The following is a 24,363-nucleotide window of genomic DNA, read 5'->3' on the forward strand; positions in this document are numbered from 1 at the left end:
GATGGTGATAATATATAGTCTCATGCATGTAATTCATTCTTCATCAATGTATTTGAGCAGGCTGACTTGCTGTGGCCTGCTTCATGGCTATACTTGTCTATAAATGGCTATAAATCTATGACCACCGGACTGTACCGGTAGGAGCTAGTATTGGTACGGTTTGGGCTAAACTAGCTAGTACGAGTCGATTCAGCAGACCTTACTATAAATAGAATTATCACTTGAAATATAGAACTAGAGAAGCCATCACCGCTAGTGTGCTTTTCTTATCCCATAAAATGTGCCTCCATCGAGTTATTAGGATCTTCCAATAATCACATGAATTAGCGGATGCAATTATTTTCCTATTGCTCTTTGTACAATCATTTGTCGAGCTTAGGTATATAATAAAATAAAGTTGACAAAGCTTGTGCATGTAGTTTAAGTTAACAAAACACAGTCTGGAACAATAATCATTCCACAAAGTATATAATATCTGATTTGTCTCATACCATTAGTATCTGATTAACAAATACTGGTTCAAATTCTAACATTTGACTTGCATCCATATTTAAGTCAAAAAGTGAAATATCCAGGCTTTTTTAAAGCCTGATACCGAGCTGGACCAGGTTCATTGGACCACCCAGAAGCATGCTTCAGCCCAAAACAAAAACAAAAAAAAAATAAGGGGCTGCACGTGCTCAGCACAATGGGAGTCTCCTTCCTTCTGATTTTACCAGAGGAATCCAATGCTGAGGTAGATTCCGGCCTCCTCCACCTTTATTTAGAGCTCCTTTAAGCTTCTCTTCAATCCCACCGGAGAATCTAGCCCCTGATCGAAGCCCATCGCTGGATTGCTTCAAATCCCTCTCCGATTGCTGATAGTCATTCGTACCCTTACCGTGGCCAGTCACTGCCGAAAACCGGATAAGGACCCAGTCTCCTTCAAGCCATACTCTCTCTCTCTTTCTTTCGGATCCTGTGGAAGGTCGGCCAGCTGGTGATTGCTGGAATTTGGCCGAGAAGAACGGGTGCTCCATTTTTTCCTATTTTCTTTGGACTTTTTCGATTCCGTTCCTTCTTTTTGGTCGGTAACGCCGTCGGATCTTGTTGCCAAAGTCTCCACCCAGTTCCTCATGACCGTTTGCAGCCGTAGTCGGGCTCTTATTATCGGGATGTCTTAGTTTCATGGGTTAAGGGGGCCGAACCCTTGTTTTAAGAGGGTGTTTCCTAGCTGCTTGCCGTCGGTTGCCATTGGCTGCCATCCACAGTGGGCAAACGTGGATCCCTGATTCCAGGCACCACCTTCAGCCACCCCCTTCCCTTTCTCTTTCTTGGTTAGAGAGAGAACAAGGTTCTCTCTTCTCTCTTCTCCATCTTTTTTCTCTCTTGATTCTATATCTACTGGACTTCCTCTCTACTCTCTCTCTAGAGATGTTAGGTCTAGCATGGCATCTCTCTTCGTGATTCTAGATCCAGCCGAGTGAAGGACCCTGATCCATATTCGACAAGTGGCACGACAGCTCCCATCTTGGCCCTTCCCAGACACTATTAGATTTGGTCACCTCCAAGCTCTATTGAACCATCTATTACCTAGTTCGAATATGATCAAATAAGTTGTCTTGATTAGACCAACCAACCGGAGTGTCGGACACTCCCGCTTGGTCAGCCTCATGAGAGTATTGAAATTAGAATTTCTATTTTTGAAATCATCATGATAAATTCTGATGAAAATATAATTTTTAAATACCAAGATCTTAAAATGATTTTTAAAAATTGGTTGGATTGATACTTTGGATTCGCTCGCAAAGTAAGTAATGTTTCACTTTTTCAATATTTATCAAGACTTATAAAATTGTTATATTTATGACTTTTAAGTGATATTAGTCATGATAAATAAATTTGATGGAAAGTATATTATCACGAAATATATTATTTTGAAATATTAAGATGTTATATGATGTTATTATGGATATGATTAATTAATTTTGATACTGCATAATTTTAGAATTGAAATATGAAATCTAGAACTATTTAAATTTCGACCCGACTATATTGAAAACCCCGCTAACTGAAGCTAATACGTTGATACATAATTTGTCCTAAAGGTTTATGTCCAAGATGATGAGCGACATACCACAAACAGGTACGCGATTCTCAAAAACTTTGCTGCAATATGATGCGCAGCTCACCGTAAGAAGATTAGTCGGTGTTATAACCTTACCATAGAGAAGATGTGGCAATAGCCCATAATTGATAAGATGAATTAAATATTTGAAGAAATTTAAATCTATAAACAAAAATTTAATATTTTTTAAAAAAAATTCATTCGTATATTAGCACCACATATATACTTATTTTCTACAAATTATTATCTATTTGATTGTCTGATTTGTTTAGCTAAAATAATCACTGCTTACCAGGTTGTCTAACTCATTATCCGATTCTTTTTTTTAAAGATTCAGAAAATTAGACTAATCAGAGTTTTCAATATGAAAGAGACTAGCAAAACTTTTTTTTTTTTGGTAAATATAAGGGGTAGGGGGGAGGAAGGGACAAGCCCACCCCCGCGTAGCAGCCCCTACTGGGCCCCCACCCCACCAGGAGTATGTTCGATGCGGGCAGAAATGGCCGTGTGTTGGACACCCCGACCGGTTTTACTCATACCCTCCCCACCCGTGGGCCCGACTCAGCTACTCCTCTGAGCTCTGGCTCGAGTCCCACGTGTGAGTACGTCACACCCGGCACCACCCCGGCTACTAGCGGTTCAAGAGCGGTCCTACACCACAAGTCCAAGTAGTGGCCAAAGTAGTGAGCTCCGGTCCACAATTTAATCGTCGCCGCAGCGATTCGAACTTGAGACCTTGTGGTTAGAATTGCTGCCCAGTACCACTAGGCTACCACCTTGGTGGCGAGACTAGCAAAACTTTGACACATATTTTCGTAGACTAGAGTTTATTTAAATTAATGTACTATCCTATAATATTGTTAGAATCGTAAAACATTTAAATATTGCGCTAATTATTGAAATAAAATTTGTTATTATTATTTAAATTATTCTGCCATATTTATGATACCATGTTGAAATATTTTGCATGCTTGTGGATAAGGTTCTCTATGAGTATGTAGCGAATCCTCACCTCATGAGCTCGGGTCAAGGGCATGACAAAAAGAAAACATAACATCAATATGGATGCACTAATTTACCACCACATCCGATCTGTTTTCAACCCCGGAACATTCAATAACTAATGACCCATCAGGGCACAAATTCATCACCGAAGTATCTCTGTGAACAGTTAAACTGGCAGGCCCAGCAACCAGATGCAGGTTTTTGCCTTACCTCTCTCTCTCTCTCTCTCTCTCTCTTCCACTGCTTGTTTTCTTTGTTACCCTAACTCTCAACCATTAAAATGATGATGAAGCTATCACTCTTTCATGAACTTTTGAAGGAAAATAAGACAGATGAAAATGTAAAATGACAATTTTATCGCAACCAGGCAACAGGAATTACAGTACGTCGGCTGAATTATTGAAACATCTAAAAAAAATATTCATTTTCCAATGAACTGCTAGCATGTACCTAAATACGACAAGCCCCCGCAAGTAATCTGCTAAGCTTCTGGCATCACTTTCACTGCAAGGTAAAATCCCCATCAACCACTGCACATTCTTACAAATGATTAATGATACTCCCAAGCATAAATAATCTCATGCATGTTACTCCCCTTAAGTTGGGATAAATCCTGCAAGGAGATTTTGTTATACTTGCCTTATCTCTTGTTTCCTAAGAGAGGTTCCACAAGATTCACTTGATGTCTAGGTGTATTAGATTCCCCTTCAGTAGGCTTCTTTAAGATTCCACTTGGCTGTTGTCCTTGCCGATTTTGAGCTCCCTGGAAGAAAGGCAAAGAAAACTTTCCATAATTTAGATCAACACTGTTCTTTCTGCAAGAGAGGTGCAGGGGCAAAGCCTCTCCTCAAGGTACCTTAGAGACATCAAAGTCACTTATTAGGCATATATAATAGCATAGCCCAGAAAAGGTTTCTGCTTAACTCTTCATTATAAATGCCATAGAACTCAATTTCCTTGAACTCAAGGATAACTAAACAGTGAAAAATCAACAACGGATGGTTCTAAATGACAACTACAATCTAATTTTGAGATGCTTCTACTGATAATAAGTATTAATACTACTCAAGATTGATGTTAAAGGCGACCTTGTTAAAAGAAACTATAAATCTAAAGGAGTCACTAACTGCCATCTTTTGTCCAGTTAACCTCCTAAGCGATGGAGCCCGAGCCACTGATGATGCAGCAGCTGCAGCAGCAACACGAATCCTGCAACACCAGTATCACAATATCATATGCTTTCTGATAATGCAAACAAGATTATGAGTTATATATATATATATATATATATATATATATATATATATATATATATATATATATATATATGAGAAAGAGAGAGAAGGGGGGAGAGAGAGCACTTGAGATCTTCACTCAAATTTGGTCAAGCCTAGATTAGAGGATAGGGGTTCCGCAGACGATCCGAGCCTTTGAAAGTGATCTACTATCTTTAAACTACTTACACACTAAAAACCATATGATTTGAGGACCCCGAACCTATGCATCAAGTGGTCAAAAAATTAGACAGTTTAAATAACACTTTTTTTTGACCAATTTTTTAACCACTTAATGTACAAGGCTAAAGGTTTTCAAATCACATGATTTTTGGGATATAAGCAACTTAGAGGTAGTAGATCACATATAATGGCTTAGATCATCGATGTAGAACCCCCATTGTCCAATCTAGACCTGACTGGATTTGAATGAAGATCCACTTGAGTGTAGCCAAGTCAAGCTCTCTACATATGAAGTAATAATTTAATTAGTAATGCATACCTTTTGTGCACATCAACATATTCATCTGTCTCATCCACTATCTCCTCCTGCATGAAGAAAATCTCAGATATGGTTATCTTTATATTTGTAAAGAACCTTCATGTCAAGGATGTAAGGGTCCAGGGAAAATACAATGGCTCTTATGGGCAATATTTCAGCAGTTTTAGCTGCTTCCTTCATAATCTGATTATACGTTGTATAGAATCACACAAATTTGCCTAGCGAGTACTTTTTGCTCTCATACTTCTATAAAATACTATCACATAATAATCTACACGGACTCATCATTGATTTATGAATGCATAGTAGTATTTCATCAGAATAAGAAAAGGTTGTTTTTTTTTGTCTGAGATAGTTTTGCATGATCTTAAGATTTCAACATATGAAAACAAGAGAAGCCATCAACTAAATCTAGCATGTTGAGGAATCAAAGTTCTATAACTTACCTGCAAGAGTTCTTCAAAAACATCCTCGAGGGTGATGATACCAATTACTTCCCCATCTTCAATATCCTCAGATAAACGACCCACTGCATTGGTTGCTGCATCATTCAGTTGCAAAGGGAATGCTTTATCTCTATTGACGTGCTTATTTTGCAACTTCTCAATGTCAACAACAACAATATCTGACTTCTCTACTTCAGATAAAAGGGGGCTTGTCAGATTGGAGTCTCCACTCGCTTCTTTATTTTCTTCGGCCTTCTCTGCATAAGGATGTGGGAGATTTTTTGTTTTCCCTTTGGACTTAACAACAGCAGCCATATGACTGCTTCCTTTTTGAAATTCATTCAGTATCTCATACAGCGGCATATCTGCTGGAACCCTGAGGAAATTTCAAGGGTAAGCATACTGTTCGTAAATAAGCACAGAGGGAAAAAATGCTCTGCAGCCTGACCTCGGAATTCTTCTAATGGAAACAGCACTAACAGGAGTTTCTGTCTCAGCACGAACTGTGAGAATACTTTTCACCTGGTTCCAACATGCAACATCTCAAATAAGTAAAGGCAAAACAAATTCTAATCTACCACATGCAGGAAACATCCTCTGCAGCACCATGCAGTATTATTTTGAGATAATATTAGATAAATGTCACCCACCAGCAGAAGGCCAATAATGTTTTTGGGATCCCCTGAATAAACAGGGACACGACTGTGTCCCCGAGCAAGAATCTTGCCCATCGCTTCCCTGAGTATAAGAACAAAACAAAGTGATTGACAACATCATTTTACACACTTGTAATTTTAAAAAGGAAGGTAATGCTAGAAAAGTATTCTGGGTCATGATCACTGTTTAGACAGGCCTATCCGAGGGCTCAGCACCCTTATGCCACAAACCAAGTCTCCTTAAAGTTGCTTTGAGGTTCAAGGATAAAGTTACATCATAGAGAGACTCATGTAACATACTTATCCTCATATCCATCCTTTTTACCAGAAGCATACATATTACTCTTTTAATCTTATTTATCTAATTAAGGAAAAAAAGTTGTTCATGTAGTGAAAAAACTCACCAGTCTAATTTTGAATTAACATCTAATGAGAATGTTGATTCAATAGGTGTCATAGCTTCCTCAGCAGTCTGTACATGAGTAGGAATTTTAGAATTCTAGATCCATCCTTTAAATATGTCAATCTAGGAAGGACCAGCATGCAAATAAGAAAATACATTAGCTCTAATGAGCACCAGTCCTTAACCCTTGTAATAATATAACTAACTGAAGAAATATAGTAGTTCCTTTTATTTTACCACTTTTAGCGTAGCCTGTTTCCTATAAAACAATGCATCCATTACTTAAGATTTGCCGTAAGAAAATGAAAATTCTAAAACAACCAACTAAAAGTAACATTTTATGCTGCATGCTGGAGTCTGCATGTGAGAATGTCAATATGTGATGAAAATAGCTCTTTCATACATGTTATACCTAAAACCTGCATTATGCACTTAAAAGTTTCAAAATATATGTGTCACTTGGTAGTTGACAATTATTTGCTTTGAGATATCACTGTGAGGCTGTCAAATTCATGAAACAGCTATTTCATACTGTTTTTCAGAACATCAATTAAACTGAGTACACTGTACAGAAGAATCATTTGGGAAGTAGTACAGCAAAATGTTCCCAAGTACCTTAGGACAAAAAGCTCGAGAAGCTCTCATGCAAGAAATTTCTGAATAAAAAACTAAAAACTTTTTTTTTTTTTGTTATGATGTACCAAACAACTATATTTGTGTACAGATAATAGGAAACTCCGTGATTTGGTTGAAAAAACTAAAATTTACTTGATTATTAGAGTAATTTGCTAGACTTATTTGCCACTTGCCAAGATCTGTTCTAACAAGAAAAAATTTAGAAAAATCAGATATCTATTTATCTAGTCTCAATATGATCAAAGAATTTCCTAACCAGTTTCATTTAAGAGATTCTAATTGATACCATATTTTATTGAATTCTGTAATTTGGTCGAAAAAACTAATACTTGATTATTAAAGTAATTTGGTAGAATTATTTGCTACTTGCTATGGTCTGTTGTAATGAGAAGAAAATTTAGAAAAATGGGAGATCTGTTTATCTAGTTTCAGTTAATGGAATATGGTCCAGAAATTTCATAAACAGTTTCATTTAAGAGCTTTGAATTGATACCATATTTCACTACAGCAGCCAGACTCCATGTAGAATACAAGGATGAAATCATGGGAAAGGTAAAGGTCTATGTTTTAGGTGCTATAATTACATTGCAAAGATTAACAAGGGCAAACCATCAAAGTTGCAAGGTCCACATCTTGCCTAATTACCTCAATGATTGTCATGCCATCAAATGGGTCTTTCAATTTTGCTAATTTAAGAGTCTATAAAAGCTTCCATTCAGAGAAATATTCAAGATATCCAAAATGACAAATATGCAAGTCAATGACAGTCCTACTTAGATATCAATACTGCAAATAAAATTGTCAACCCAGTAGCATGTATTTTTGGGCCAAGACAAAGCTAACAAGCTTGTTGCTAATTAAGTTGTTCATAATGATCTTTTTCCATAAATAATAAGGTACTAAAAGATGAGACCATGGTTACAACTTGATAAGCAACAAATGCTATTTCGAGCAGAGAAAATAGAGCAGCATCTATTAAGTTGTCTACGATGATTTTTCCCCCTAAAATAATAAGTTACTAAAAGATGAAATCATGATTACAAATTGTAAGTAACAAATGCTACTTTGAGCAGAGGGAGAACAGTCAAACCTAGCTCATCAAAAAATCTTCATGATTGCCAGACCATCCATACGCATAGCGTAAAAAAAAACGACATGCCTCGATCTTCACTAATTTATACAAATATTATCTAACAAAATAGATCTATTAATAAATGGACTCATACAAAATTTTCTATGGTAGGTACTCACTATAAAATACTTAACCGCAATGGAAATATCAAGTTTGGCATTGAAAGAATCCGAGTTGAAGTTTCAAAAAGTCTAAGAGATCAACGGAAATGGAAACTTGTACTACTATTTCGAGTCACCTAATAGGCAAATAAAGAAAATCAAGACATTAAATTACCTTTCGCAACCTACAAGTCTCTAGAAGAAATTTAAAGCAACCAAGATCTTTCTATTTGAACCCTACTAGTACTACTGTTACAATTATCCTATGTTGATTTATTATTCTATGTTATTATTATTATTATTACTATCATTTTTATCCTTTTTTTTTGGGTTGGGCACGGCCGCTAGGGGGGGTGCTGTGTGTTGGGCGGATACCAGAAAATGTTAAATTTTGTTGCCCTACTACTAAAATGGAATCCAACTTGTGATCTTTCCAAAACATCTATATTGATGTTTACAACTTTTATATCATCTGTCGATGCATGTCAAGCAAGCGTATGATCCTTTCATAATAAAAAGGTGGCCATGTGCAGCAGATTAAGATGGTTTGAACTTCAATATTTATAAATTTAGAGTCTCATGATTGAAGAGAACAAGCACAAAAAGCCATCAGTTTAGAGCAATATACCTTTTCAGTTAAATCTAATGCTCCACTAATTATTGTTGTCTCATCATGGGTGAGCTCACCACCTTTGCCAGCCTAACATGATCAAAGCAGTGCAAGTATCACACAACAACCATAAAAAAATTGCTTAAAAAAATGCCCATCTTACTGGACATATGCCCTAGTGAGATCTGAGGAACAATACTTGCATTAAAAGGTAGATTTACCTCTTTGCCATGGATAGAAACAAGAGCTTTTAACTGAGCACGTCTAAAAAGTGCAGATTCACCATGTCCAAGTGCACAATCTAGAAGCTGGGAACATAAACAGTATAGAAACATCTAAATCAGTGCTGTCAGTTAAAGTGACCATAAAATAGAATATTTAGCAATCTTTCGAGAGATGGACCTGGTAAAGAAAAAAGCAACATATAAAGCAATTGTACATAAACAATAAAAGATAATGCAACAGTGGCATTATATGTTATCATATTCTTAATTTGATAACTATAACCAGTGATAATAGTGGAAAGCTTGAAAAGTTCCAGTCTATAAGACAAAATGGAAAACATCCTTAATCAAAATCAAGTAACAAAGTTCAACTTGGGGGCCTAGCCACCAGCCAAACCTGAAATCATTAGCATAATACTAGTGATGGCCCTTAATTTTGTAAAAAGACACTAAAATAAGCTAGCACAATGGTAGAAGCATGCATATGGAGAGATAAAAACCATTAATTAAATGATAAAATCATTGAATGCACTGAGTGATAAACAGCAAATTCTTTTTCTTATAACAGTTTTACATGTTGTGTTTCAGCTCATAAGAACCAGAAATCAGACCAAAAACATACAAGGAGCTGGATAAATTTTGGGTGGGATTCAGCCCTCCCCTTCCATCAAAAGGAAAAAAAAAAAAGAGTAACAAAGAGAAGAAAATAAAGTACTGGTAAGAAATATATTATCACATAAAAGAACCATTAATTTATTAACAGTCGGAGAAACTGGTACAAAAAGACGGGCTAGAAATACCATGCTCTTATAATAAGTGATTTATTATTTATATTAATGTACACTCAACGAACACTTCAAAGATTTATCACCTAAGTTACTCAAAAGCAATACCAGAGATGTCCATCTTGAAAGATAGAAAAGAACAGAACAAGAAAATTATCAAGTATTAAAAGAGAAAAGTAGTGCTTCATATAGGGAGCTCATAGTCAGAAGCAAATTATAACATGACCATGTGATTCCTTTATTTGTACAAATTACCTTCCCAATAGGATATGCTACTGGATAACAGATGAGCATCACAATGCGCACAAGCCATACAAAATTAGCACCCACAGCCAATCCATATCTCGTGCATATGGCTTGTGGAATAACCTGAAGCACAAAATAAAATTTGATATTATCCTCTTAATCTCAATGACTTGGCACTGACAAACACTGAAGTGAAGCATAATTAAAGCATAATTGACTTGGAAGAACATACCTCTCCAAAAGCTAGAACAAGTGTAACAGACAAGACAACAGCCAAGAAAGGATGAAATATCTTGTCAAGGAATATAGGAAGAGCCTGCACGATGGCATGATTAATGTAAATAGATAGAAGAAAATAAAAGAAGCAAAATTGATAAAATAGTCGCTAAAATAAATTTCTAATCTGAATAAGATTTTAGAACACAAGAAACGACAACATTTTCAGAATATGAATTGCTTGAAAACTAACCAAGTTCTGGTTTCTCTTTTGCTAAACTCCATTCAATCTTGATTAAGTTTAATGTGAATTGCTGGTAATGTAAATCTATCAACTATCTAGCAAAAGGTAGTTACCATCACATATCATGACCATCATCCTACAAAATGTGTATTATGGTAACCAAAGTCTGCAATCTCAGTACCAGGTATCAGTTTGGTACGGTATGGTATGGTACATCTCTTTGCCGAGATAACTCTCTTATTTATTTTCTCAATTTTCATCTCAGTACACCTCAGTACGCCTTAGTACGGGCAGTATGAGGATTGTACCGATTTGAATGCGTGTTTTATACTAGTTCTCTTCCGGTAGGGTACGGTATGCCCCATACCAGACGGTATGGAGCAGTACAACAGACCTTGATGATAACTATATACACCCCTGCTAAATGATACTTTATGAATGTATAAAGAAAATTATGGAAATACTACATTCTAGTTTCATGTGTTTGGAATACAGTGTTAATTGTACTAGAATTCAGAATTTGCTCCATTAAAAAACTATTATATTATAAATCCCATTCATCATAAAAAATAATAGAATCCTTTTAATATTAAGTATAACTAAATACTTTGTGGATTGGTGGAAGTCTTCTGATTGAGGGAAAACTAAAGAAGGGAAAAAGTAGCAAATATATGTCACTATTGGAGTCCAGATATAAATGGCATCTGGGTCACAAAGAAAAGTCCTGTCACAAAAGCTTTTGTCATTATAATAGTAGAGAACTCATCGTGCATGACTAAATGTTGATATCAATAGATAAATTTATGTATATGTAGAGTCTGTACATATGCACCCTCTTTATGGCATCTTACGCACTTAGTCTAGTGCATCCTTATGGCTCGCATATGTTAGGCATGTGCCCTAATGGAATAAGAAATTCACTTCCATGTTGCAATTCAATCCATGCATGAGTCATGGATCTGGCGTGAGACCAATCCCTAGAGTGAGTCTGGTATCATCTTCCATCTACTCATCAGGTCTTTTCATCATAATCTGTGTTTTTTTTAGTTCTTTATTTCTTTAAGTCTATTTCAGTTTTTTCCATGTCCTCGATCCCCATTTGTTGTTCTTGATATCTAAAGAGCACATCATCCCACCATAAATCTTACTGCATAGAGCGGTTGTTTAACAGCCCTTTTCAAACTTTTTATTTCTTTATTTCCATCTTTGCTCAACATTTAAAACCTAGATTCAAATCCAGACTGGATCCTATTCAATCCATCCCATAGAAAACCTACATTTCTAGTGGCTGTCCTGTTTTCTTTGATAAAACCCTGACCCTAAGCCACAAGAAACTCTTAAGTCCCTGCTGCTATTCTCTTGGCCTGAAAGGCACTCGATACGGATATGTCGAATCGGCCCCCATACCAGGCGTACCGACACAGTAACAGGGTGGCACCAGTATGGAACCCGGTATTGAGACGGCATACCTTGCATAGTAGAAAAAACATTCATACATTTAAATAGGCTGCTTTGGGCTCATAGCATCTACTATAGCGCTTGTTATTCGTTATTCGCTATGAAACCCCCTAGCCACTACGTGCCCACTATCTATTTTTTTAATACATTGCATTTAACTAAACTTTTTATAAGAATATCACATTTTGTATTATTTTAATAACTAATCTAAGAAAGAAAGAAAGAAAACATTTAAGCATATTTCATTAAGATCCACTTTAGTAATCTATTTAAGCAAGAAAAAATCCATCCAAATAAAAATCTATTTTCTCTCGCAATTCCATTTTAATGTACCAATTTATTCTAAAAGAAGATAAAAGAAAACTCATTTAAACAGAAAAAGAATCATTGGAACATACAACATTTTCTAGTTAGTCAACACGCTCAACAAGATTGCATCTTGCTTAGTATAATAGCAAAACTTAGCCAAAAATAATTTAAATTGGATCGTTAGAGCTTTCGTTAAACATGATACTGAATAATTTAACAATTTCAATCAACTCTGGTCAAAACTAGCGAACACTGGTCCATACCAAAATTTTGGTAGATCTGTGACCAGTCTTGGCTGAAATGGATCAGTTTCAAGAGAAACTTCAAACCTTCTTCCGCACTAGGGAAGGTTCTAGCTGAAATACTGCTTCAAGAGGAACAAAGAATATTGATGCTCCACTTGACTTATGCCAGTCCAACTTCATGATACGGCTTTACTGCAACATACTAGTCTCAGAACTCAGAAAAAAATTTCCCAGACAAAACCATTCTCCACTTGTTCTTCATCACCTCTCTGCAATATAAGGGTTCACTGCAGTGGGGCGTTGATATCCTAAACAAACCAAAAGATAGACAAGGAGAGGAAAGTAGTAAGGCACTACTTAAATTTGTGAGAGGAAGAGGACTTGGGCCGCTACTTCAAAAGCAAGACACTGGCTTAGCGGGGCATCTTAAATATCTAGAGACCTATTTTGAGTTGTGTTATTTCTTTTTCAGAATGAATTTGATTTGTCATACAAAGATTATCCACTTTTGCAATGTTAGCCACCATCATGTAATAGTATAGAACCAATTATTATGGTGTAGAAGCTTCCAGGTGCACTCTCTGTTTGTGACCATTCAAATAATTAAACTGTGCAAATGCTGCAATGGATATTTGCTGTTTGATATCACATTGATGCAGACTCAATTGATAAATTAGATTATATTTACTAAAGGAAATAGAATTTGAACTCTGTAGGAACGTATTCCCAAATGTCAACATAGATTTCAGATATAAAGATTTTTGCAAAGAGAATGACTAAACAACCAATTTGGGTGCTCCTAGGCCCACAAATGGAGAAAACTTTAATATATGAGAAAGTCTTGAAAAAGAAGGTATATAGTTAACTTCTAACATTATAGCAGCAACAAACCCCAGTAAAAAAGGCCTACAACTGGTCCCCACTTTCCTTGTCCTTTTGACTGACCACCAATTTCCCCACAAAGTTTACCTATTAAAAGAAATTAGAAAGTATGGACTCTCATTGTCTGAACAGGAAAAAGAACAAACAGGACTTAAAGGAAGTTTCAGCCACTCCAAATCCAGCCTCCTTTCCCTAAAGTTCCTTTTTCTTTTCTTATTAAAAAGGCCAGTTCTTTTGAACTAATGCCTGTGCAACCTCCATTAAGAAACTTCCAAACTGTGAAACTTCTAAAAACATGACATTTGTCCTATCATTTTGGATGAAATCCCCAATTCTTAGCATCACAAACCGAGGGGCAAGCTTCTGCACAAGCAAGTAAGGCCCTGGCAAGAATTGGGATCAACTTCTTTCCCTATTTAACGAAATAAAGGAGAAAGGGGAAGAGAGCGCCTTTTTCAAGGCGACCGTGAAAGTTATCCAAGAAGTAGAACGGTGGGGAGGGGGAAAAGGGGGGTCTATAATAGAAGCCCCCCCGGACGTAGCCTCTTCGGCGAACCGGGTTAACAAATAACGATCATTCTTAGGTTGAACCCTGATTCTTTTCGAATCTGGCAGTGCTGGTTCGAGTCCAGCTCGTTATAAGGCAGAAGAAATAGTTGTAAAGTGCCATAACATAGGCTATGAACTAAAATAAGTCTTCATTATCCAAAAAAACTAGTGTTGCCCAAGAAGACAACCTAAGAGGGGGGGGGGTGAATTGGGTTTTAATTAATTATTGACCAATTAAATAAAAGGTGAGTGATTAACTAAATCTATTGCAAGTGGATTAGTTATATCACTAGATGCAATGACCGAAGAGAGAGAAAGAGACAAAGACCAATACAAACACAGAGAGGTTTATAGTGGTTCGGAGCCAACACTTGCTCCTACGTCTACTTTCCAAGCCTCCCTTGGGAGTTCACTATAATTCCTAAGATTACAGCCGGTTGTTTTCCAAGCTCACAACCAAACTTGTTGTTTTCACGAGATCACAATGAACTCGGTCGGTTTTGACAGGCTCACCGACTAGAACCAAACGATTGTTTTTCCGGGGTTACAATCAAACCCAGTTGGTTTTTCCCAGTTCACCAACCACAACCTTACACCGTTGGTTTTATCTTTGGCTTACCAATAAACCTTACAACCCTTGATTCAATCCCCTGATTGAGTCAAGTACAAAAAGCAAGAGTTTAAAGTTCACAAGTAGAGCTTCTGAAAAGCAAATATGAACAATATAAACAAGATTGAGTTAGAAGCCCTCAAACATATTTGAGATGAGGAAGAGGGGCTTCTCGATTTCTAAGTCTCCTCTTGAATGAACCAGAGGATGGGTAACAGTGGTAGAGCTTTTAATGCGAAGGAAGCCTTTTTGATTTTAGTTGAATGCACTTCTCCCTTCTTTTGCTTGGACTCGCTCTTGAGATGCTTTTGGTGGTTGAAAAACTTTAATGCTCAAGTGGAATAACTCTCTTGTTTTCTACTACTGTTCACTCTAGCTATTTAAGTGATCCCCTTTGAAAAATAGCCGTTAGAGACTGATTTGGAGCCATTCTGACCCATCTGCACAATCTGATAATGTATCCGTTGGGATCGAAGTCGACTCGCGCGATCTGGAGTCGACTCGGCTGTTACTGGAGTCGACTCGCGCTATACTGGAGACGACTTGGCCACTGTTTCAAATTTGAATTAAAGTGCATGCCTTGTCCTGGAGTCGACTCGGACCAAACTGGAGTCGACTCGCCAACATCTGGAGACGACTAGGGTACTTAGGGGTCGGCTCATTCTCAGAAATCTAAAAAACCCATTTTCTGTTTTTTTTCCTCGAGTCGACTCGGGTTAACTTGGAGTCGACTCGACTGACTTGAGAGGCGACTCGAGATCTTCTGAAGACGTCTCGCTCTCAGAGACTAAAAATTGATTCTCTGTCTTTTTGAACATATCTGCCTCGGAGTCGACTCGGGCCTTGTTGGAGTCGACTCGGCTAATTTGGGAGTCGACTCTGGATCCATTGGAGACGACTCGATATCAGGTCTTCAAAAATCAATTCTCTACCGTTTTCACTGTGTTCTTCTGGGAGTCAACTCGGGACCATTTGGAGTCAACTCTCCAAGCATCGGAGTCGACTCGCAATCTTTTTGAGTCGACTCACTCTTAGGGTCGAAAATCCAACGTTCTGTCTTTCTGTCTGTTCTCAGTGGAATCGACTCGGGACTATCTGGAGTCGACTCGCCAAGCACCGGAGTCGACTTGCAAGCTTTTGGAGTAGACTCGCTCTCAGGGTCGAAAATCCATCGTTCTGTCTTTCTGTCTGTTCTCAGTCGGAGTCGACTCGCAGAGTCCCGGAGTCGACTCGCAGAGTTCCGGAGTCGACTCGAGCTTGTGCCAGAAACTTCAAGTATCCCGGAGTCGACTCGCAGAGTCCAGGAGTCGACTCGTGATGCAGACTTTGGTTCAGACCGAGTTCAATACTTAACCAAAAGACTCTGAACTAAAGCTTAAGGCACTTAGACAGAATTTAATAAAGATTTCCGTGAAACACTAGATTGAATTCATTAGAACAACATAAAACATACTCAAGTGCTTTGAACTCATCAAAATCAACTAGGAAAATATTCAATCACTCCACAACTAGCATTTAACCCATGCGATACCCGGGTTACCATTTTTTCTCCTTTTTTCCAACTATTCTTGAAATGTAATATAGCAATGTAAGTTATGTAACAAATTAATATAAATAGGTCTCAAGAACTAAATTTTTGTTATACATTAAGCAATAAACTTTAATGATTGCTGAACAGAAACTCTAATAATTAATATCAACGCTTATTAATACTAGCTTCCATATGGCGAATAGAGAACTTTATACAAGCCGAGCATCCATGCAAAAACTCCCGTCATTAATATTAATGTCATTATCATCAACCCCGCGTGATATGCAAGATAAGGTTTTCTTCTCCTTTTCAACTACTTTTGAAATGCGATAGAAATGTAATAAATTATAATAAATAGAAGGCTTTGATAGCCAAATTTTTGTTGCATATAAGCAATTAACTTTAATGATAGTTGAACAGAAACTCCTATCATTAATATTGATATCACTAATACTGGCATCTTCATAGCGAATAGAGAACTCCGCACAAGCTGAGCTTTTGTGGAAAAATTCTCATCATTAATAACGACATCACTAATACCAACCCGTCCGATGCACAGGGTAAAGTTTTCTTATTTTTCTGACTGTTCTTAAAATGCTATGTAAAAATATAGCAAATATAAACTACAAGGCTACAATAAACAAATTTCTGTCACACATTAAGTAGTGAACTTTAATGATGGCGAGCAGAAACACCTATCTAAGGCTACAAATGGGTCGAATTGACTCGTGACCCGACCCTACCCACTTAGACCTGATACCACCCGATTTAAAAGACCCATGGGGCCGAGTTGGGTTCTAAAATTGGACCCATTCTATTTTCAGCTCGGATCTAAGTTTGCTAAATTCTGATCCGATCCGATTCGACCCGATCTGTTTGATTTTTGGGGCAATTTTAGGTTTCCTACCCTACGACCCGAACCTGATACACTGTTAGGATCCGCAAGGGTGCATAAGGGTCTCTAACTCTCTTTCCTCTAATCTCTTCTTGTGTTTGAGGATGAGAGAAATGGAAGAGACTGCCTTTTGTGTACTGTTGAATGGCATGAATTTTACATTCAGGCTTAGATTGATTACATTAAATGGAAACACTATTCCCCCATGAAGGAAGTTCAAACTAATGAAGGCAAAATAGAGTATAATTTTGCCATGTGGAAAAAGATGGATTCATGATGAGTCCTTTATAGCTATTGAACTTTGTCATGTATTATTATCAAAACTATATTCCTCATCTTGGCCCATGCATGCTTTGTAAGTAATATGTTTAGAAAAAATAATAGCAGATGCATTCTAACAAATTCAGAAGATACCATTGTTGAATAAAAAGGATTAACATAGATGTAATTTTCTACTCAAAAAAAAGTATTGCATATATGAACAATTTTTATTTTTTGTGGAGCTAATAAGGTTGAGCCTATCATTATTAGGTTAGTTTGTAATGGCATCAATCCTTAATGCTTAGGCACTTTCACTTGTATGGTCCTACATAATCTGCTTTCTGTAGTTTTCACACATTGCAAAAGAAACAAAGTACAGAGAATGACAAGTACAGGGATTGAACCCGGACCGGATCTGGAACAAATTTTTTTGGGTTGGGGATGGGTTATATAGGGACCCAACCCGAATGACCCATTGGGTCAAAAATTAGCCATGGACTTGATCTGACCCAACCCGATCTTCTATTGGGTTAGATCTAAGTCCAACATTAAGATCCAACCAAGGAACCGGGTTGGGTCGAGGCCACTCATGACTCGGTCCAACCTGAACCATTTGCACTCCTACTCCTATCAAATATCTAAATTGATATCATAATATTAGTTTAGATAATTATAATACTTATATATTTTAGTTACATAGTACTCTCAAGTATAAATTATATCAATGCTATAAGTATCATCGATGCTTAATATTAGTAATAGTAAGATACTCCATTATCTATCACCTATACTCATTTATCATTAACGGGACAGATAACATAATACTCACTTACAACAAATATCTAATACTCACTTATAACAAATATCTGTTAGTAAGTAATCATTGAAGGCCTATCTTTCTTTTCTATCAGTTATAAGAGCCCTACTTATTATCCAAAATAAGGAACCATATGGTATTTTTAATATGGCGACCATATGGCAAATGGATAGCTCAGCTTGATAAATTTTCATTTCACATTACGAAATATGAGTAAATCACATTCACATTTTTTTCTTTTCTTAGTATGTTTCCCTCATATAGACACAACTATGACAATTTATTTACTAATGTATAAATCTCTAAATCCTCTTTCAATAGATCACCAAAGATTATTAATCTTCATATCGATATGGGTTGTTTCAATTCAAGTGCTTGTTTCATAGCAGAGTCATACCTTGGAAATCGGCTATTTAACCTAATATGTGTCCAATGTCAAAAGACGTATAAGCCAAAAGACAACAAAACATAGAGCTGTTCAATTAACGTACTAAAGCATATCAAAATACCGGCCTCATGCAATACATGAGGTACGATTTTTATCTCCCTTTTAGAAGTATTCTTGAAATGCAATATAGTAATATAACAAAATATAATAAATATAAGGCTTTTCTGCTGCACATTAAGCTAGGAACTTTAATGATAGCCAAGCAGAAACTTTCATCAAATATCTAAACCAATAATGGTAATATTAGTTTAGAATTTAGATAAGTATAATAGTTATCTATTTTAGTTAGATAATATTTTCAAGTACCAATTATACACATATTAATTATATAAGTATAACATACTTATATAATTGATACTTAATATTGATAATAGTAAGATACTCTATTATCCGCCACCAAGGTTTGTCGTACCGATTAGCACCATATCGTACCAAATACCATACCAAGCATACCATACCATTACCAAACCAGTATGTGGTACCATACCATTCGACACTTGGTATGTCGAATCTTACTGTACCATACCACGTACCAATACTAAAATAGGATGGTACTGGTATAAGGTCCGGTACCGAGACGGTGAATCTTATTTGTCACTTATACTCACTTATCATTAAGGGTACAGATAATATAATATTGATATATAATAGATATCTATTAATAAGTGATCACTAAAGGCCTATGTTTCTCTGGTATCAGCTATAAGAGCAAATAACAATTGTTATGTGCCGCAAAATATATTATTTTATTAATTAGGTACTTAAGTTGTACTTATGATGACTACTACAATAGTAATAGATACTTATAAAAAAAATAGTGATAGTACTTTTTAATCACCTTTCACTTAAAAAATATTATTTCTCAAACTATACAATCTTCTTTAGAAGAAAATTGATGCAAAGAAATTGAACTTTGAATAAATATTTAATTAATAAATGATGCAAATGAATATAATGGTTGTTATTGACATTAGAACCAACTATTATACAATAAAAATGTGTTATAAGAGATTCATTCATTATAAATAAGATTTTTATTTAACAAGAGGGAAGATATTAAGATTTTTTAAACTTATTAAGAGAAAAAATTGATGAATATAATCAGTTCTCACCAAAAGTAGAGAGTTTGATGAATGACTATAGTCATTATATATATATAACAGACTATGCAAAATAAAGAACTATATTAAATAAGAGCCTTGATTATTATCCAAAATAACAAACCATATTAATGATATTCAAGGTTCGCCATCTCAATACCGGACCCTGTACTGGTGCCACACTAGCACAGTGTCACAATAGTACGAAATTTTTTCAGCATACTGAGGTCGGTACGCCACCCATAGCGGTACCGGTACCGAACTAGTACGGTATGATGCGGTACACTCTGTACTGCTTGGTATTAATAACATTATAAATGTCCACATGGTGGATGGAGAGCTTAGCACAAGCTAAGCCTCTATTTTAGTTATATAATAGATAATAGATTGCAAAAGATTGAAAACTAGTAATCTCACTCCTATTCCTCTCACAAATAAAACCTAAACAATGCAAAATGAAATTCTAACCCTCCTAAGCACTTAAAAAGTTTTAAACATAAAGCCTTACCCTCATAAGCACTATAGTTATCAGCTAAAACCATCCTAGCAGTTGAATATAAAGCCTTTTTTTAATCTTCAAGCTCCTACTCTCTTGCGCATGGTTCGTTGTATCGCCCGTTTGGGACGTATTGAACTATGCTAAGGGAGAACCGGGACGGTTTTCCCTTTCGATTCAAAACAGGGCACGATCCGCTCTAAATCAGATGGTTCGGAGCAATCCCAAGGCAAACCAGGCGGTGCACCTTGATTTGGCCCAATTCGCCTAACCCCCCAAGGTCTACCCACCATAGAGCTTGGCAAGCATGGACATATTAAACAACCTTCTGTGAAATGCCATATCTCTTGTTTGATGTATCTATTGAAAGGTGTCAATGAATTGGTGATACTTTGATCGGTCCTAAACAATGTTATAATTAGAAATCATGATATATAAATTTGTATATTTGCTAATTTTCATTATATGTAAATGTGTTAGCATCAAAAATGGTGGAAAAGACACTATTATTGTAGGATGCATGTTGTCTTTTATACACTACAAAAAATCTGAAAGGTTGGTATTACAAATTTCGCCAATGGTAGTTTTATTGAAATATTTAAAATCATGAGTGATGTCTGAATTAATTGTTCACAAGTAATTAACACTTGCACTTTGTGAATTTTATGTAGATGATGAACCATCTAAATACATATTACTTTTAATAAATTTCTATTATATAATTAAGACATGTATTTATTCAAAGTTATTTTTTAACATGTCCATGCATTGCTGTACCTATTATCAAATAGAAAATTAGAAACTCATATACATGCTCCAATCTGACTCTTATATTCTTTTCCAAGCCACACTAATAGAATCACCTATGACCTGTTTATCAAGTTTGCATCTAGCACTACAACCATGGTCCTTTTAGTGCTATAGGTAAAACTTTGCCCTTTAATCAATAGCCAATGCATATTATTGTTTAGTTACCATCTTCCAGCTAAATATCCTATTTAGAGCTCCTTGCTCTGTTAGCTACATAACTATCCATCTGAATTTCTATTTACAGCTTTGCTACAACTAGTGGCTTATGCAGATCATCACCTCAAGTTTCTACTGCAAAAAAAAACACATCTGGATTCATCATCAAATAGTGAATCATGATCCCATGTGTTGATTCACTTATCTGTTCCGAACCTAGGATAAAGGCATCATGCTTTCTTTTATTTTCTCTCCTGCTAATAGCATGTTACCTGCATTATACACAATATGAAACCAATGATGGCATGGCATTCACCATCATGTTAACGTACATAAAAGGAACAGACATGGACAATAACTAGCCCTAACTATAAAGCCTATCCCAACTAAAAGAAAAAGATATAAGAAAAAGAGAAACAAACTAAAACATTTGGTGTTTGGGCTACTTGCTTTTTAAGTTGAAAATAGAGATCTTTTGGAAAACTAAACATGATTTTGACTCTTCCATGTAGTGTCATTTCAAAATAAAAAAGGCACTAAGTTGTTGCTAAGACATAAACTAAAAACAAATATATTGGACTTCACAAAGAAATCTAACTAATCTAGCACAATATAGAATTCAGCACAAGATGAAACAAACATAGAGAGCTACAATTTTAAGGCTAGACAACTTACTTTTTATTCACTAAATATCATTTTAAAATATTATTACTGCCCAATTTTTTTTAGTTTTTACTTCGAAGCATAATGCACCTAAAGCATGTCCAGATAATCAACAGTATAAGGGGCTTTGGGGGTGGGGGGGGGGGGGGGGGGGGGGGGCAGTGGCACTTGTGACAAAAACCCAAGTTGACCAATACTGTAGTGTATTACTAGGGTCCAAAAACCCTTGTGACAGAAAAATTATCAGATGCCAAACTATGATAAGGAGTGGCACTTTTTAGTCATCTTATCAATTAAAGACTGCTACCTAAAGATTCACACTAAATTTAACAAGCATCAAGCAAACAAAATCTCAGTCTATAATCCATCAAGAGCAGTAAAAGTGTATTAGTAGAAGTAGATGTACATGATATTGCATTTACTTACACTATAATTTCATTATAATTGTGTGATTATTTTTAAAAGGAATATTTTATATAGTATTGCTGGCTTTGAAAGTGGGATTCTCCACTCGCCCCAAAGCTTCAATATGTACTATACATCCATGGGTTAAAATAATTTGCAAAGATAAATTCAGTTAAATGACAAACCTCCATGGCTGCAGCATTACATAAAAGCAAAGTCACGAGAAGTTGGTGCTGCTTTTGAACAACAGGAAGGATGGTAGCTGTGAGAAGGGACAAACAGAGTGACAGCAGTAAGAAGAGACAGAAATCTGATTAACAAAAAAGGACCCAACCAATAAAGTGAAACTATGCAGCACAGCATTCACTAGCAGCATTCGTTATCATGTAGCTTGCCAACAGTCTTATCATAGCAAGATATCCGATGTAATGACTGACGAGCTAAAAATGCAATCAAAGAACAAATCAAATCATACTTTGTGAATATGAGAGACTACAAGACATCACAGATCAAATTGCAAATGTCTAACCAAAAGAGCATTCATCGCAATCGGATCGATTCAAATGAAAACATATTTAATCTAATATAAAACCACATATTCAACCACAGAACTCAAATTCTCAACTATTCCATACTTCCAAATCCGTTTACACTTATCGAGATTCTAAAAACAGAAATAAATAAATGAAAAATTAGCTTTTACCGTAATGGACACAGACTTAGCCATGAAATGAAAATCAAGAAAGAGCATATAATTCCTCCAAAAATCTTCAAAATTAAATAGAAATGGAGAAGAACAGGAGCAGAACTCGCTGATCCAAGAACCAATCAAGATCCTGATCGTTAAAAAAAAAAATCAAAATCAAAATATCCTCCTTCGCGAGAGCTTCTTTACCAAGATTTTAACAACTGAGCCGAATCGCTCCACATAATTATCATCATCAAAATGATCAAAACAGAGCTCGAGATATCTCCAATCCAGACCAGCTAAAGCTAGAAGAATAAAACAGAGCAAAGAAAAGCTCAAGATTTCCACAATCCAAATCAGCTGAGAGCCAAAAAGGAGGAGGAGGAGGCATCACCGCTACATCGAAGAATCAAGAATCAAGAATCATAACCAGACCTGCCTGCTTCTTCTCGGTGGGGGTGCCGCTGCGCTGGAGGATCTCGAGCTCGACGAGGCCGAGCGACATGAGCCCCAGTGTGAGCCCGGACATGATCCCGGCGAAGAGAACCAGGAGGCACGAGATCCCCGCGTAGGCGTACCAATTCAGCGACCCGAACGGGATGTCCTCCCTCTCCAGCACCAGCACCGTCCCCCCTCCGCCGCCTCCACCGGCAGCGGGGGCTCCCATCCCCGCCGATATCACCATCCTCGCCACCGCGAGGGCGCTCACCGCATGCATCGCTCCGATCAACCCAACCCAATCCCCACAACCAAATCTCCGAATCCTAATCCTTGATTTAGATTTGAAGAAAATATATATATTTATTTATGATTATATAAAATTGTTTCTGAGGGTACTCGCGGCTTAGGTTTAAACTTAAACGGTAAGCAAAATGCCACCTAGGAATTTAAAATACTACACGTCCCCCAAAAACTCGCCGTCTAGGGGCTCGAACACTGGCATGACGCCAAGTTAAGGCAGCGTTAGAAGTTACAGGCGATGTTATGGGGTGAATGTAAGAGAAGGAATCGGGGATTAGGATTGTGATCCCCACGGCTGGAGGCAACCGCAGACTTTGAACACTAAGTCGTCTCTTCGCGTACGGACGGTTGTGATCGGTTTGAGGAGAAGGATCACCGGTCATCAACATTTTATAGTTTTTTGTTGTGAAAATGGTTTTTTTTATTCTCCTGCAAAGGAAAATGCTTCGTCTCCCCCGTCGGATATCTTTCCAAAATTCGTTCTACTCATCGTGTACACAAACTATCAAGGATAAAATTGACAATTCCATTTTTAATTAACCAGCTACCATCAAAGTTTTTTTTTTTTTTTTTTTTTGCATCAACATGAAATGAATATGAAATAGAGCTGATGATGGGCTGGATTTAGGCGTAAAAAAAAAGAAAACAAATTTTAAATAAGTCCGGCCCGAAGCCTGACTAAAAATAGAAAGTTCAGGCTCAAGGCACGACT

The 24,363-nt window shown here is 36.6% G+C and overlaps 1 protein-coding gene across 2 annotated transcripts; it reads right to left on the bottom strand.

Moving 5' to 3' along the window:
• Positions 1-3,200: 3,200 nt before the first annotated feature.
• On the bottom strand, positions 3,201-23,734 carry LOC103696547 (DUF21 domain-containing protein At4g14240-like). Of its 2 annotated transcripts, none has more exons than XM_008778215.4 (14): positions 23,346-23,734; positions 22,408-22,484; positions 10,360-10,443; positions 10,137-10,250; positions 9,094-9,180; positions 8,891-8,962; positions 6,395-6,462; positions 5,985-6,072; positions 5,783-5,856; positions 5,335-5,710; positions 4,889-4,935; positions 4,240-4,321; positions 3,752-3,875; positions 3,201-3,616 (listed from the first exon to the last, which is right to left on the bottom strand). In XM_008778215.4, the coding sequence occupies exons 1-13, from the start codon at positions 23,626-23,628 to the stop codon at positions 3,753-3,755; spliced, it is 1,575 nt and encodes a 524-aa protein (XP_008776437.2). In that variant the 5' UTR covers positions 23,629-23,734; the 3' UTR covers positions 3,201-3,616; position 3,752. The 2 variants fall into 2 exon arrangements, with proteins under 2 accessions (XP_008776437.2, XP_008776436.2); XM_008778214.4 differs by having other exon boundaries at positions 3,201-3,642.
• Positions 23,735-24,363: the final 629 nt, after the last annotated feature.

The sequence above is a fragment of the Phoenix dactylifera genome, chromosome 12, assembly GCF_051530095.1.
Source record: "Phoenix dactylifera cultivar Ajwa chromosome 12, Ajwa_hap1_PhDact_Kaust_v1.1, whole genome shotgun sequence".
NCBI lineage: Eukaryota > Viridiplantae > Streptophyta > Magnoliopsida > Arecales > Arecaceae > Phoenix > Phoenix dactylifera.